The sequence below is a fragment of the Thunnus thynnus genome, chromosome 6 (assembly GCF_963924715.1).
Source record: "Thunnus thynnus chromosome 6, fThuThy2.1, whole genome shotgun sequence".
Taxonomy (NCBI): Eukaryota; Metazoa; Chordata; class Actinopteri; order Scombriformes; family Scombridae; genus Thunnus; species Thunnus thynnus.
In genome coordinates this window covers 20,414,342-20,430,797 of record NC_089522.1, presented here as the reverse complement: position 1 = coordinate 20,430,797, position 16,456 = coordinate 20,414,342, and the positions used below count along the sequence as shown (strand labels likewise).

At 41.4% G+C, this 16,456-nt stretch overlaps 1 protein-coding gene and 1 long non-coding RNA gene across 2 annotated transcripts; one reads left to right on the top strand and one right to left on the bottom strand.

The window, feature by feature from the left end:
* Positions 1-62: 62 nt before the first annotated feature.
* prpf6 (PRP6 pre-mRNA processing factor 6 homolog (S. cerevisiae)) lies at positions 63-14,317 on the top strand. Its single transcript, XM_067592465.1, has 21 exons — positions 63-289; positions 1,507-1,669; positions 1,793-1,911; positions 2,016-2,094; positions 2,677-2,853; positions 3,518-3,646; positions 3,853-3,947; positions 4,046-4,202; positions 4,535-4,697; positions 5,629-5,747; positions 5,840-6,058; positions 7,594-7,716; positions 7,838-7,959; positions 8,153-8,291; positions 8,453-8,572; positions 9,924-10,100; positions 10,234-10,367; positions 10,840-10,931; positions 11,271-11,385; positions 11,537-11,663; positions 12,714-14,317. The coding sequence occupies exons 1-21, from the start codon at positions 102-104 to the stop codon at positions 12,864-12,866; spliced, it is 2,910 nt and encodes a 969-aa protein (XP_067448566.1). The 5' UTR covers positions 63-101; the 3' UTR covers positions 12,867-14,317.
* On the bottom strand, positions 13,889-15,462 carry LOC137184629 (uncharacterized). Its single transcript, XR_010928691.1, has 2 exons — positions 15,327-15,462; positions 13,889-14,959 (listed from the first exon to the last, which is right to left on the bottom strand). It is a non-coding gene; the product is annotated as an uncharacterized lncRNA (long non-coding RNA).
* Between the last annotated feature and the right edge of the window lie 994 nt (positions 15,463-16,456).

The window sequence follows — 16,456 nt, the reverse complement described above, 5'->3', positions numbered from 1 at the left end:
ACCACAGCGGACATTTCTGGAGGGACGGGGTCGCTGTTGGTGTGAGCGGATGCGCGACTGTTGTTTATCCGGTAGTGAGCCTCCTCGTCGTTAGAGCAACGATGGCTAGCGGTGCGGCAAAACAAGCGCCCAAAATTGTTTCTAAAACATCTGCGGGAGGCACCGGGGCGGCGGGGGCTGGCGGTGGGCCCCCGATAATGCCCCTTGCCTCTCCGCTCATGGGGAAAAAGAAGAAACCGTTCCTGGGGATGCCCGCTCCGCTGGGATACGTCCCCGGTCTCGGCAGAGGGTGAGCTAACTAGCTAGCTCTGTAGCTAGTAAGCTACGGAGGAGGTTACCGTGTGTCTGCCAGATTAAGACGGCGGTAAAGCAGACTGCCGTGCGTTGCAAGAAGTTACGTTTGTGTTGGCAACTGAACTGACGGGAAACTTGATGTAATTTTAAAAAGCTAATGTTACATTTGGTAGATTAAAGCACATAACAGTAAACGGACAGTTAAGTAATAATAGTTGGATACAAGCATTACTGATAGGCACTCTAGGTATTACCTCCTAATCAATATCATAATCAGAGTCTGCTTTAATGGCCAAGTATGTTTACGCATACAAGGAATTTGACTGAGGTTTCTAGTGGCTCTCAATGTGCTTACACATAAAAATCTTCAGAAACATACACACGGACAAGCCAAACAGAAATTCAACATAAACATATCACTATTATGTACAAGCAAGTAGGTGAAAAAATAGATGCATACATATAGAAACCACCAGTGGACAACAACATACAATGTGATATACAGGTGAAAACGATTCTGTTAACTGTAAACGGGATATAAATAGTGCAAAGGTGTGAAAGAGTGCAGGGAGTGCTGAAATAAATATTGAATGGAGTAAAGTCCTTATGACCTCCCCTGCTGTATCCCCTGATTCTCTAAGTTACATTTCTATTTGATGATCAATGGCCACATACAACGAGTATGTGGCCATTGATCATTGATCATCTCTGACCCATCCCACTCTGGACTCAGACTCTTTGAACTTCTTCTCTCAGGAAAAAGACTGAGATCCTTAAAAACCTCCACCAACAGACACAGGAACAGGTTTCCTTTCCAGAAGCTGTTTTCCTACTAAATAGCTGAACTGTTATCAATCTGGACTTTACACTTAATATCCATCCTTCATTTAATCTTAGTACTACTTTGTTTGTTTCATTATTACTATAATGACCTTATATTTTTATTCTTCTATGTTGTGTTTGTGAGAGCCACACATTCTTTGTATGCTTGCATTGGCTAATAAACAAATTCTCTGATTCTGATTTAAGTGGCTGCCAAATTGGTCAGCCAGTTTGATTTAACAAGTCATCCAGCAAAAATTATAGCGGTGCTGAAAGTTTATGATAAGTTATGTTGTCATGCTGTTTTTTGGACATTCCCATCTTGTATGCTTGTCACAAGGCTCCCTTTGTTTTATCTGTGTAACTTTTAAATTAATTGTTTCCATTCAGTGCTACTGGTTTCACCACCCGATCTGATATCGGTCCTGCTCGTGATGCCAACGATCCAGTGGATGACCGACATGCACCCCCAGGGAAGAGGACGGTTGGGGACCAAATGAAAAAGAACCAGGATGATGATGATGAAGATCTGAACGACACCAACTATGATGAGGTGCCTATGATTGAACTCTCCCTGATTGGGATTGGGATGAAAATGTATATAGATGAAAAATGGACCAGACGAAAACTCTGCTTATATCTCATTTTAATCACAGTATAATGTCTGTTTTTATAGTTTAATGGATATGCTGGTAGCTTGTTCTCCAGTGGGCCATATGAGAAAGATGATGAAGAAGCAGATGCTATATATGCAGCACTGGACAAGAGGATGGATGAAAGACGCAAAGAAAGAAGGTTGCTAAGAAACACAGACTATTCTGCCATATGAGTTTTGGGGTAAAAGCATACAAACATTTTACAAGTGTGTTCATGTTTGACATGTTCCTGTGTTTTTTCAGGGAGCTGAGAGAAAAGGAAGAAATTGAGAAATACCGTATGGAGCGACCCAAAATCCAGCAGCAGTTCTCAGATCTAAAGGTACAAATTTACACATACATACACGTACCTAGAATTTTCATCTATTGTCCTCTCCCTACGCCTCTCTCTGAACATTATAAGGATGTAAAATTTATCGTAACTGTTGGATGAAAAATTATATCTTCCCCATTGAATCTAGAATAGGAAATTATCCTTGCTTTAAGCATGACCACCATGATTTTTTGAGATTATCCAATGGGATTCACTAGGGTTGCTTCCGCTTAAGCATGTAGATATTTTTCCTCTACTCACAGAAGATTATGTATTCTGTGGTTGTAGTAAAACTGTGAAAATCATTGGTAACAGGATTTAAGGGTTTTTCACAAGATCGCAGCAGTATGTTCCTATAAGTCTGTTACAAAGAAACCACATGTGCCTTTGTTAAATCAGAAATGGGAGGGGAAAGTCGCACACTCATGACATTATTTTTTAAATTTTACACATCAGTATTTTGGCACACCCAGCCTTCTTTGACTGCGCACTGTTCTATGATCAAAGAGAAATTTCAACAACATTGCTGACACTTCAAGATCCACATCTCCCTTTCATCCTTCTTTATTCTTTTTTTCCATCTCTACACAGAGGAAGTTGGCAGAGGTGTCAGAGGAGGAGTGGCTGAGCATCCCTGAGGTGGGAGACGCCAGGAATAAGCGCCAGAGGAACCCCCGCTATGAGAAACTCACCCCTGTCCCCGACAGCTTCTTCTCCAAACACCTGCAGACCGGAGAGAACCACACCACTGTTGACCCTCTGCAGGGGGTCAGTATACACGCAAATACACAAAAAACACACTGAAAAAAATCCACACAAAAAGATATTTCTAAACACACATGATGTAGTTTCAATCTGCACCAGCAGGAGTCAGGATATCTCACTGTGAACAAGGAAATCACTTCTGTACAATGAATGCAGTTTGCAGTTAATCAATTTCTTTTTGCAACAATGTAATCAGAGTCGACCTCTCGGCACAGTGAGGCTGCATATCATGGGAATGTGGCATTGTTGTGATTAAAAACTGTGATTAAGAATGAATATACAATAGGGTTCAAAAGTGTGAGACCACTTTCCTCTTAAAATGTTGTAGAGAAAAAAATCAAACTTTATAACACAAATATATCAGCTGATATTTGTCACAGGGCCTGTTTCTCCAATTCATTGTGTATACAAGCTGTTCTGAATAGAAAACAAATTAGAAGCATGGCCTGTTGATTAAAAAGTTGTCAGTTTTTCTGGTTGAAAGTATCACTATGACCTACACAACACTGTGTAGTATGAATTTTCACAGGTATCATTTACAGTACTTCGAGAAATTTGACTTATGACGTAGGCCTATGTTTCATAAGCCTTTTTGCCATGCTGTAACAAGATTCTGACAGAGATTATGATGTTCCGCTCCGTTATCATTGCTTCCTCTCTCCGCTAGCTGGGAGGTCTAAACACCCCTTACCCAGGAAGCATGACCCCTGGCTTGATGACACCAGGGACAGGAGAGCTGGACATGAGGAAAATCGGTCAGGCCAGGAACACACTCATGGATATGAGGCTCAGCCAGGTAACTAATGCATCATCCACAGCCACTTTCACCTTTACCCTGTTCTGTGATTCATGCAGGCAGGTAAACGACTAGATTAGCATCAGCAATAAAAACAGCAAAGTGACGCCATCATGTAGGCTTTTCGGGATTCTGCTGGTCGGTACGCCTGATACAAAGAATTTATTTATTCTCTTGTGTCTGTCGGCCTTTTTGTCTCTCTTCAGGTATCTGACTCAGTGAGTGGACAGACAGTAGTGGATCCTAAGGGTTACCTGACAGATCTCAACTCCATGATCCCTACGCATGGAGGAGACATCAGGTAGAGACATACTGGTGACATCAGAAGTCCATGTTGTTTATTTGTGTAAAATAAATTTTTACATGCCTAATGGTTTATCTTTCACTCTGCATGTCCAGTGACATCAAAAAGGCTCGCCTGCTGCTGAAATCAGTGAGGGAGACCAATCCCCATCATCCGCCTGCCTGGATTGCCTCTGCCAGGCTTGAGGAGGTGACAGGCAAACTGCAGGTGGCCCGAAACCTAATCATGAAAGGCACTGAGATGTGTCCCAAGGTAAAAGATGATGAACACAAGCAAACTAAATCTGTTGAAGGCTGACGCACATGTGCAAATAGATAATGTCATTCGCTAGAGAAATCCTAAATTAAGCTGTTAATGGGTTTGTTGTAGGTTGATGTTTCGAGAGAGTAGGAAGTTAAACCTATTATCTCTAATATAACTTTGCCCCGGATATTGTATTATAGTGATAAGTGATAAACAGCAACCATTTCAGTCAGCATTACCAGTTGTTTAATTAAATGACATGATTCTGCCTGGGCAAGTTCCAAAAGGGGGAAAAGTGGTCCTTGTCCTCATTGGTATAAGCATTTCTCTCTGCCCGTCAGAGTGAGGATGTGTGGCTGGAGGCAGCCAGACTCCAGCCCGGTGACACAGCTAAAGCCGTGGTAGCCCAGGCTGTCCGCCACCTTCCACAGTCTGTCCGCATCTACATCCGAGCCGCAGAGCTGGAGACAGACGTCAGGGCCAAGAAACGAGTCCTCAGGAAGGGTAAGGCGATAATATTAACTGTAACAATAAATGAAAAAAAAAATCCTAAAGTAATGCTTTTAAATTGTTTTCCATTTGTGTAAATCCATCATCAGTTTGTGAGAGTCAAGTTAAAGTTTTGAAAAGTTGCTGTTATGTTGTGAAGAGGAGCGCGTACGTGAATGAATACGTAAAATTTCCCTGCCAAAAAGGAAGACACTAATTTCTCCAGGGCAATCGTTCTAAACTAGTTTCAATTTGTCCACTGTATCATAAAAGCACCCACACAGACCCACTCAGGCCCTGCAGACATAAGATTGCATAAAAGATTTCATAAAGGTTACATTTGGCAGCTGTGGTCCTGGCTTCTCGTCAAGGACAGCACCCTATTTGAACCACGGTGTCAATGCCCCTACAAACACACGCACACACGCACACACATATCAGTATTTCCCAGCAGCATACCCCACTGACAGAGATGGATGTGGAGCTTCCTCCATGGGAGAGCTTTATCCGCCCCTACATGTTCAGTTACCTCTGCTCTACTTTTCTTCATTACACACACACAACATTCTTTCTTCCCACTCAGGCACTTCTGACGTTTAGTACTCATACAGGATATGCTGTTGAGTGTTTGTTTTTATTACTTGTGCATTTACTGTAATCTGTAGTGCTTCCATTTCCTTCGGCGCCATTGTTATGTGTTATGATGTGTTGCCAGTGTAAATATCATTAGGTCTGTGTATTCTCAAAAGTACTAACATTGCCATTATTGTGCCAGAGTGGCCAATTGGTTTATTGAGATTCTGTAACAAGATCCAAGAATTTACAATCCTCTAACAGCTAGTTTATTGCCCTGAGCAACTCATTGACCTGCCCAATCACTGCAAGTTACTTGAAATAGAGGTCTCGATGGAATTACTGAATAGTTGTGCAATTGTTACCCATGTAGCCCTGGAGAACGTGTCCAAGTCAGTTCGACTGTGGAAGACAGCTGTTGAGCTGGAGGAGCCAGAGGATGCCAGGATCATGCTCAGCAGAGCTGTGGAGTGTTGTCCTACTAGTGTGGAGGTACACTTGGAGATGCTGTTCATACACTGCAATACAACATATGGATATATGTTCTACCCCTGTATCTCGCTGTGTCTGTCTGTCCTCCCTAGCTGTGGCTGGCACTGGCGAGGTTAGAGACATACGAGAACGCCCGTCGCGTCCTGAACAAAGCTCGAGAGAACATCCCCACCGATCGCCACATCTGGATCACTGCTGCGAAGCTGGAAGAGGCCAATGGCAATACACAGATGGTGGAAAAAATCATTGACAGAGCCATCACTTCGCTACGCGCTAACGGCGTGGAGATCAACAGAGAGCAATGGATACAGGTGTGTTCCTGTGCCTTTGTGGTTTCTCTGACATCACAGAGAAAGAGAGAGAGAGAGAGCAGAGTTTCAGTAGAGATATATGGTAGAGGCAAGCTGCTTCCAGTGACTAAATAATTGCATTCCCTGAGGCCACAAGAAATGAATATACTGTCAGGATAGAAAATCTTCAAGTTAGGACATAGACATCAAAGGCTTCATATTTAAAGAGTAACAGTATCGTTTCATTTGAATTCATCGTAGTGGGCTCCTCATCTAACATATGTAAACTAAAGTGGACAGATTATTAGAAGAGGCTTTGCGAATATTAGAAGAGCTTTTTAAAGGTACAGTTCTCGATCCAAATTGTCACTTGCATAGTTTCCATCCAAATTTAGGCGCAGATTTCAAAGTATTTCCGGAAAATGGGTTAAAGAAAATGCAAATTAATGTCCACTTCTGTCATGCAAATATTAGGAACCGGGCGCATTGCGATGCTGATTCTCCACTCCGGTGTCATTAAACCATTGTAGAGGAAGAGGGTGCAACAAGATGATGTTATTAAAAGAGCACCACTCAAACCTCAATCAAACAAATGAAAATGATGTGGGAAAACATGATGGAAACATGGCATTTATGTGTTTTTTATGTATTAACTTGAGGAATGTTAGTCCCCTTATCAATCCACAAAAGTCTGATGTCTTTGTCTGCTGCAGTCGTTTGTCTCTCTTCAGTGTGTAAAAGCTCTTTTGCAATGTTTTGACTTTTTTTTTTTTTCTTCTAATTTTCCGCTCAAGTTCTTTCATGCACACAACCATAACATGTAAAAACAAGCCAGAGTAAAACAAGCCTGTAGTTTCAATTACAATCAGCTGATCAACATAAATTATTTGTCTTATTTTATATCTTAAACGGAGACTCTTTGTATTTATAGAAGTACCTGTCAATTATAAGGTCAAAAAATGATTGAATGATCGGCCCATTAAACCTAAGTGTTTAGGGAGTAGATACTGCGTCATGTGTTTTTCAGCTTTGATATCATGCCAGCATACTTTGGCAAAGTGGCCCTCTACTATTTCATCTGGGTGCAACAGAGTACAAGCCAGCACTGTGACTGGCATTTTGTGCATTTCACTTGTTTTGCAATCATTGGCCTTCACTGCAGTCCTTTATGCTTCATCATAGCACCAACAACAGATGAACTTTAAAATGACTGGATTTGGCTGTTCCTAAAAGAATTCTTTTGTGTGTAGTAAGACCATGAGCTTGTTCTCTGATCTTTCCACAGAAAAATCAGTCTGTGCAGAGATTACCTCTCATAAAATACTATTCATTCGTAAACTCAACATGAATATCTATAAATAATCCAGGTTCATTTAGGGGTTTCTCTTGACATATGATATGCATATTAATTTCCACGTAAATGGCTCCCTTGCTGACCTACTACTGAGGTCAGGAGTTTATGCCTTTACTCTCTCTGTTATTCTGTTCTATTCTATTCTATTTTGTGCAACCACACCCAGTCTGTTTTCTCATGAATGCGTCTTCTTGTCATACAGGATGCAGAGGAGTGTGACAAAGCAGGTAGCGTGGCTACCTGCCAGGCTGTGATAAGGGCAGTCATAGGGATTGGCATTGAGGAGGAGGACCGCAAACACACCTGGATGGAGGATTCAGACAGTGTGAGTATCTGTATATCGGTTTTGCACAGGCCATGCTTAGACCCTGACACCTAAGGGGGTCGTTCACATACTCATGTGTTGTCAGGGTTTAACCTAACTGAAAAGCTTGTATATCTTTCAGTGTGTGTCCCATGGAGCGCTGGAGTGCGCCAGAGCCATCTATGCCCATGCTCTGCAGGTGTTCCCCAGTAAAAAAAGTGTCTGGCTTAGAGCTGCCTACTTTGAAAAAAACCACGGCACCAGGTGACCAGATTTGTTTTTAAATGTAGCAGAGATTTCACTACTTTATTCATTAATGTGTTATGTAATCACTTTGTTATGAGTCTGTCTTTAACATTCTGGTTTTTCTCTCTTTTACTTCCAACCTGCTTCATTCATCAACTGCTACTGTGCTCCTCCCCTCCATTACTCTTCCATGTCTCAATGCATCTCTCAGGGAGTCTTTGGAGGCCCTGCTCCAGAGGGCTGTGGCTCATTGCCCCAAGGCAGAAGTCCTGTGGCTGATGGGGGCCAAGTCCAAGTGGTTGGCCGAGGATGTGCCTGCAGCCAGAAGTATCCTTGCTCTGGCCTTCCAGGTGACACATTCATGCAACGTTGATAAGAGCAGCTTTTACTTATAGAACTGCCTCAAGTTTTTAATAGTATCCATGAGAGCCTCTGTCGAATTCAATGTGTTTTCCCCCTTTTACCCACACACTCTTACTTCTGTCCCTCCTATTTTTATGTTCATCTTTAGGCTAACCCTAACAGTGAAGAGATCTGGCTAGCTGCCGTCAAGCTGGAGTCTGAGAATAATGAGTATGAAAGAGCCCGTCGACTGCTCGCCAAGGCCCGCAGCAGTGCCCCCACGGCCAGGGTGAGTGTGTGTGTGTGTGTGTGTGTGAGAAAATGGGAGGCAGAGAGATTTCCCTGTTTCAAACTCTCATGAGGGTACTTCTGCATGTGACTGGGTGAAGTTAAGGAATTAGTGTTTTCTTTCAAACCATGTTTGACTTTTCTCAGGACATTTATGGAATACACTAGGGCTGGATGATATGGTTATCACTCACCCTCCCCCTGCGTCCTCAGCCATGCAACGCCGCTGTTTGGTCGGAACTCACCGGCCTCTCAAACAGACAATAGCCGCCTCCTGTCACCATCTTTGGTCATGACGAGCGGTCTGACTGGGTAGTGCAGAGCGGGTTTTAAGCCAAGGTTGTAGTGGTCCCTCATTACCTCTTTGGTTTTTTCGTGACAGTTTCCTCACACTAGGTTTCGCTCCCACAGCCACTCATTTTCTCCACACGGGGTCATTCGGAGTTGTTGTGAGTGCGTTTGTTTGTCTTTTGCAGATTGGCTGTTCGCATAATCCAACTGAAACAAACTGAAAAATAATGAAAAATAAATCTCACAAATGTATCATTATCGTGTGAAAATTAATTAAAAATTATTGCCCAGCCCTAGAATAAACACACATGGCCTTTGCTTTTTTGGCTGTTCTGGTTTATGAATTTGTGAAGGTCATGTGTATTTAAACTGTCCTGTCCTTTTATTCACCCCTACTGTGAGCCTCTGTACCATTACAAACAGTTTGTTTTGTAATTATGTAATTTTGGTATGCTTATACGTCTTACCTATGTTTAGGGGTAGCTGCATTATCAGTTTTCATCTCCACTTTTAAACCAGTTTTTAAAAGTAAGTTGATAGTGTGTTGTACTTGAGGTGTCTTCTACAAACGTGCTGTTTTTCTCAGGTTTGGGCTTGCCAGGTTTCTAAACCTTCAAACCGTCAGCTCCACTCTGGTTGTCAGATGCTGTCAACAGTGTTTTAAACTATCACACTATCAGGTCTGTAGACCTGACAGTGATATGTCTATCAGCTAATCTGGCTACACTCCCTTAAGTTATCTGTATTGTGTCTGCTGGTAGATATGACTAAGAGAGGCTGCTTTAATGTCGGCTGTACTGATTGTCCTGTCAGATAAGATATCAGTGTGGATCTAATGAAGCAATTAAGCATTTGGCTATGCCCAAGGAAGTTGGTATTTGATCTTCTGAAAGCTAGTAAGGTATTTGCACTGCATGAATTGGGCTGCAATAAGTATTTCAAAATATTTTTCAACAGTATTCATATATTAAAAGCCCTTGGGAATTGTAATAGGGAGTTAATGGGTCTTGTTTATACATATTTCATGGCTTAAAAGCATTTGTGTGTTTGTATCTCCACAGGTGTTTATGAAGTCAGTGAAGTTGGAGTGGGTGTTGGGGAACATAGAGGCTGCCCAGGAGTTGTGCACCGAAGCCCTGAAACACTACGAGGACTTTCCTAAACTTTGGATGATGAGAGGCCAGATCGAGGAACAGTGTGAAAACATGGATAAAGCGAGAGAAGCCTATAACCAAGGGGTGAGGCGGGGGGAAGTGTTTGGGGTTTGCTTAGAACCAAGTGAACTGTTTTCTTTTTCTTCATATTTTTTTTTTTTTTGATGAAAATGATTGTTTCCTTAATAATTCTAAAATGTCCTGTTTGTTTCTGCAGTTGAAAAAGTGTCCCCACTCGGTGGCCCTGTGGTTGCTGCTGTCTCGTCTCGAAGAAAGAGTTGGACAGCTGACCAGAGCCAGAGCAATCCTGGAGAAGGCACGACTCAAGAACCCCCAGAGTCCTGAGCTATGGTGAGAAAATACACAACAAAGGGATTGTGTTAAGATGCATGAATGCAAAAGCAGGACGTTGCCTGAGGAAGAGCTTTAGCTTGAAATATGTTGCCTGGGCAGATGGTGTATTAAGCATATAAATATTAATCTCAGTGTCCGATGCCTCTTAAAGGGAGCTCTGTTTGTGCTCTGAACAATCAAAATGTTTACTTTGACATTCAAGTGGCTTCTCTCTTTTCCTTTGTTGATATAATTTTGGCTCTTTGGGAACCCTTTCATTCCACTACAAGAAGGAGAAAATAAGGCCAAAGGTTCTATTTATATCTGTAGGAGTGGACAATAGAAATATTTATGACAGAGAACATGTGTATATGAAAAACAAAGTAATTATGATTAATTACTTTATGATTACTTTGCCTTTGCCTCATTTGTTAAAAAAACAACCTTTTCTTTAAATATCAAACTGGGATTTGTGTTTCATATTAACCAGGTTGGAGTCGGTCAGGCTGGAGTTCCGGGCCGGACTGAAGAATATTGCCAACACACTGATGGCCAAAGCCCTGCAGGAGTGCCCCAATTCAGGTGAGAATATGTTGCCAGTTTTACAGAAACCAAACCAAAGGGACCAAGAAGAATTTTCTCAACCCATAAAGGAGCCAATAGTCCTTTATTTACTTGTCATTCTGTATTGCAGAACAAAATCCAAACAAATGATGTATGATCTTTCAAATACAGCAATAACTTACAGTACACCTAAATATATTTAAATGTATTCCCCAAAAAGAATATCTCCAGAACAAGACAGTATTCCTATTGTTGAAGTTGCAGGTTTGACTCTTACTCAAACAATTAGTTAATGTACTTGTGTTCGTAACCTCAAATTCTCCGCTTCACCCCTCTCTGTTTTTTTTCCCCTACTAGGTATCCTGTGGGCTGAGGCAGTGTTTTTGGAGGCCAGGCCACAGAGGAAGACTAAGAGTGTTGATGCTTTGAAGAAGTGTGAACATGATCCTCATGTCTTGCTCGCTGTAGCCAAGTATGACTCACTGTTTTCATCCCTCGCTTTCTGGAACTCTTCTCTTAGTGCCAATCTTGATTATATTGTCTTTCTGTGCAGTTCTGATTTTATAGGATATTTATGACCTTTTTTTATCGTTTTCTAATGAAATCCTGTGCACACACCTTAGGTTGTTCTGGAGTGAGCGCAAGATCACCAAAGCCAGAGAATGGTTCCTCCGAACAGTAAAGATTGAGCCAGACCTAGGAGATGCGTGGGCTCTCTTCTACAAGTTTGAGCTGCAGCATGGCACAGAGGTAAACATCTCATTGTCTATTCTAGACACGTTATAAGAGTAGTGTCACTTTGTGTGTGTCAGTGGTCACATTTACATTACAGCTAAATTAATTATCACTCCACATTGGAACAAGTAAATCGTGTACAAAAGAGTTCACTTTTGGCAGACAGATTCTGCAATCGGATTTAAAGGACCAGTGTGTAGGATTTAGTGGCATCTAGTGTTGAGATTGCAGATTGCAACCAACTGAATACCCCCCCTCTCCCGCCCCCCCCTCCCCTCCAAACGTGTAGGAGAAGCTACAGTGGCTTCTAAACCAGCGAAAAATGTAAAGGGCCCTCTCTAGAGCCATTGTTTGCTTTGTCAGTTCTGGGCAACTGTAGAAACATGGCAGTGCAACATGGCGGGCTCCATGGACATATAAAGGGCTCACAATTCTTATGTTCATGGAATTATACACTAATTAAAACATACTTATGAATGTTTTATTCCATTTCTACAAAGTCTGTTCCGCTAGATGCCACTCAATTCTACACACTAGACCTTTAAGCTCAGTTAGTACGCCATTAGTTCATCTCAATAGTATGTACTATGACTGCACTGGGAAAATGTTGGATCATTACAAAATATTCTGCACAAGATACAAAATGAAGAAAAAGTAGTTGGGGAGAGAAAATCCAGAAATAAGACTAGGTAGGTCTGTTTTCCCTGGTTGTTGTAGATATTTTCTGTGCCAAGGTTGTGAGAAGGAAGAGTTTAAATCCCAGTCATTTACTGTTAAATCAATGCATCTAGTTACAAGTGTCAAATGGATTGAAAATACCATTAATGGTAATGGCCATGGTAGACTGAAAAATAAACATTACTATGGTCTCAGGCATTCTGTATGTGGGAGTGAAGATGTGCCAATAAGTACATAATGTTGTCACTTTTTGTTGTCTATTTTTCTCCATGCATTATTGCTTTTACTCATTAACAAAGTTGGTAGTCATCCCAACAAACTTTATGTGTGGCCAGTGCATGCATTGTGTGTTTTGGGTGCCTAACCACAATGTGCTCCGTCCATCAGGAACAACAGGAAGAGGTGCGAAAGCGCTGTGAGAATGCGGAGCCCCGCCATGGAGAGCTATGGTGCGCCGAGTCCAAACACGTCCTGAACTGGCAGAAGAAGACGGGAGAGATCTTAGCGCAGGTAGCCAGCAAGATCAAGAATACATTCTGAGAAAACTGAGGAAATGTGAACTGAAAACCCCTGGAGAACAGGGAACAGCCATGGACACGCTCAACGATTGTTTTGTACCAGGACTCTCCCATCTCAAGCAGACACAAAGTATTCATATATACCTCTTACCTTTTTCATGTTGTATTGTTTTACAAAATTGAATCACAGTGGTTGTAACTAAGATGGTCTTGAAACTAATCAACAAAGATGATTTTAATGTCAAAGTGAAAACAAATCTTTACAAATTCAAAATAGCATAACTAACATCCCTAATCATTGCTCACCCTCTTCAAGTGAATAATCAGGAGTGATACATTTGGCTTTGATTCTTGGCAGCTTTGCACATGTGTGCTACTGGTCAAACTTTGTACAAGGGGACTGTCAGTGAAGTGCAGTTTGCAGGACGGATTGAGGTTTGGACTGACTTTGCCATTGCAGGACACTGATAGAGACTTTTCCGTCATGTTTTCATTTATATTTTGCTGCAATCGTTCTACCTTCATAAGTATTTGAGGGCCTGCTGCAGTGAAGCATTCCCACAGTATCATGTTTCCAGTGCCATGCTTCATGGTGAAGATGGTGTATTTCTGGTTACTGGCTGTGCTTCATTTAACTGTTCCAGTGTTCCTGGGAAAACCTTGTTGTCCAGACTGCAAATGACTTGGCAGGAATGATTGTAGAATCCCTGTCTTCTTGTGAATGAGTATTTTTTTTGTAAATTAGAAATATGTGAATGTAAAGAATGGCAAAATTATCAAAATTTAAACCATCGTCTGTCAACCTCTGCAACTGTGATTGCAGAGGTAACTTTCATCTTTTCATCTTTTGTGAGCTTTAAGTGTTGACAAAGTGACCTTTGTCTCATGTTGATGACACACACGTGATTCATTATGTGAATTCTAATAAATAGTTGCACCAGTAATGACTTAGGTGTGTTCTAACGAGCAGGGTTTACAACTTATCGACAGTTTTGTTTTATACTTGTTTTCACTTTGACATTAATGTATATTTTTCTACTGGAATAGTGTTGAAATTCTAGTTTCAGTCATTGTGGTTGTGAAAATTGTAAAACAATTGAAGATGAACAAGTAGAAATGAAAATGGATACTTTTAATGGGCTCAAAAAGACACCACGTTGATTGCAGCTTCTATACTGGACTGAACCCTTTTGTGTCAACCAAACTTTTGTTATTGTCCAAAATTGTGTTTGTTAAAAAAATAATCAAAACCTGTTTTCTGAGGAATTTTATTTCCATGTCTTGTCCACACACATTGTAAGAGGTCTCATCTGGATTGTGCTCGTTAAGCAAGACGTGACAGTGTGTATAAACTCTGTGTCCGGATGAATTACATGATTTCTCATGTTGTATTGATTATCTGCTTTTTTTGTAGCTTTCATAAATGTGTTGAAAAATCCTTTTCAGACATCCAATAAAAGAACAATCAGTGTATTGCATCAGTCCCCATTCTTCCCGTACAAGTCATAAAAAGTTTGTTATGACGTGAATGTCCAATCAAATCTTGCACAGTTAGTTTCTTTGTGGGATTTGTTCTCCTAGACCCCACAGTCTAGAAGTCTTTAAACCTCCCATGCAGTTCCCATGCATGGTCAGCATTTTGGTTATTATGTGTGGGATGTCATTGTCACTTTGTACCTTTTTTGTTTGGCTTAAACCAGGTTGCATGTTCTAGATTGTTCAACATCATAACCACTAAGCACAGTTATCCCACTGGTTTTCAGTAGCTCACACTAAAGCTTATGGGGTCCATCACCAGTGAAGCCACCCACTCTGAAAATGTGTACAGTGAAAGTATCAAACAGCACCCACTTAATGACAGCCGCTCTTCACACCACTCCCCCCCGTATAAGGTCTTTCCAACGAAACCGAAAGAATGAAGGCAAGTGATTGATTGCAGAAGTTTTCCTCGACTTGATCGGACTGGAGTTTGGTGAAATCTAAAGCCCAGCGTCAGCAATCCATGACGGGGAAGGAAATAGGAGCAGTAATGACTATGTTGAAAACCACGTTGCACCACATCAGACGTCTGGCCACCACTGCGTTAACCTATCCACCAAAGGACCTGTAAAGATACTGAATTAAAAAAAAAGAGTTTGGATACAATGAATGCAGCCAGATCAGGAGTAATTCCTCGGATCTCCTTGATACTGACAGAGATGGGTTTGCGCGTCTGAGGATCCTGCAGTAGAACATGATAAATGGTAAGTGTGCGTATTTACGCACCAGATGAGCTGATACACAACATTATTAAATACCATCGTGTTCACATTAGTCATGATGACATGTGCTGCAAACGGCTGGATACCGATGGATAATTAAACAAAAGTCCTGCTGGGGCGCGTCCGAGCAGGAGCCAAGTGAACATTGATCTATTATCTATTTCCTCATTGGTGATTTCTTTCTTTAATTGTTATTTGCTTAATATAGTAATAACACACACCTCTCTCTTTCGTAGTGTCTGACTGGAACTCTACTCCGTAGTGTCCTGGTGGTTCTCTTGTTGGCCAACTCTTGTGGTAAACGTGGATGTAACTATAAAGAAATACTGGGCTCCTACAGAGAGGTCGTCTTTGTTGAGCTGCAGAATCTGGTATGAGAACATCGTTGCAGATGTGCGATTATGTGCGACTTTGACAGAGACATTTATCTATTTGTTTTTTTTCCCGATCATTTGACAAAGTGGAAGTAGTAAAATGCCACTTGAGTTGCAGCTGTGGTTGCACATGTGAGGTGATGATAGGCTGCCATCCAGTGTTTGTTTGTTCACCGTGTTTGTAAAAGCTCATGGCCAATTTTCTCCTTTGAATGCCAGGGAACTGAAATGTATTCTCATAAATCCCTATTTGATTCTTCTGTTGCAGAATTTGACTGGTTCATTTAATACCTCCAAAGAGAGAGACCCCTGCCCCTCAGGAAAGGTAAATAGCACCCCAGTATGTGCACCTTCAGCACCATGGACAGGGTAACACTGGCTCTTTCTAATTTATCCTGATACTGTGATACAATGGGTTTCACAAGACCTGTCATATCATTTATCTGTGTGACTGTCAAACATTTCAGATCTGGCAAACGCAGGATGAATTAATGAAGTGTTACTTCTGTTGTTCTATGGTGCCATTTAAATATGATATAGATGGACTATTTCAAATGGCGTTTTATTTTCCTCACTTTTTTGTTTGCTTTGTTTGTCTTTGTTTTATTTTGGGGCTATTGCCCCATGGCAGGCACGTCGCATCCTGGGTTCCATCTATGGTATGACGCAGAAGATGCGGTGTCAGAGGGGTGGCAAGCAGCAGCCTGAGCTGGACAAGCCACTGGAGAGCATGGAGCAGCTCATTATTCACAACTGCAAACCTGATTACCTGGTGAGGCAGCAAGAGCTCTATTCTTCAGTTTTTTTTGTTGATTAGACTTGGAAAGTTTGACACAGAAATAACAAATGATAAAGTAAAATAGTTCTATTTTTGAGCCTCCATATCAAAGGTTGGGCTAGAGAAAATGGTTTGCATATCTATAAGCATTCTCAGGGATGTGAACCTGATAAGAACATTCTTAAAATAGATCACTGGA

Excerpts from the sequence above, each read along its gene's own strand:
- prpf6 (XM_067592465.1), top strand. The coding sequence starts at position 102 with ATGGCTAGCGGTGCGGCAAAACAAGCGCCCAAAATTGTTTCTAAAACA. Across the intron at positions 290-1,506 it reads GTCCCCGGTCTCGGCAGAGG|TGCTACTGGTTTCACCACCC; the intron begins GTGAGCTAACTA and ends GTTTCCATTCAG. Across the intron at positions 2,095-2,676 it reads AGCAGTTCTCAGATCTAAAG|AGGAAGTTGGCAGAGGTGTC; the intron begins GTACAAATTTAC and ends ATCTCTACACAG.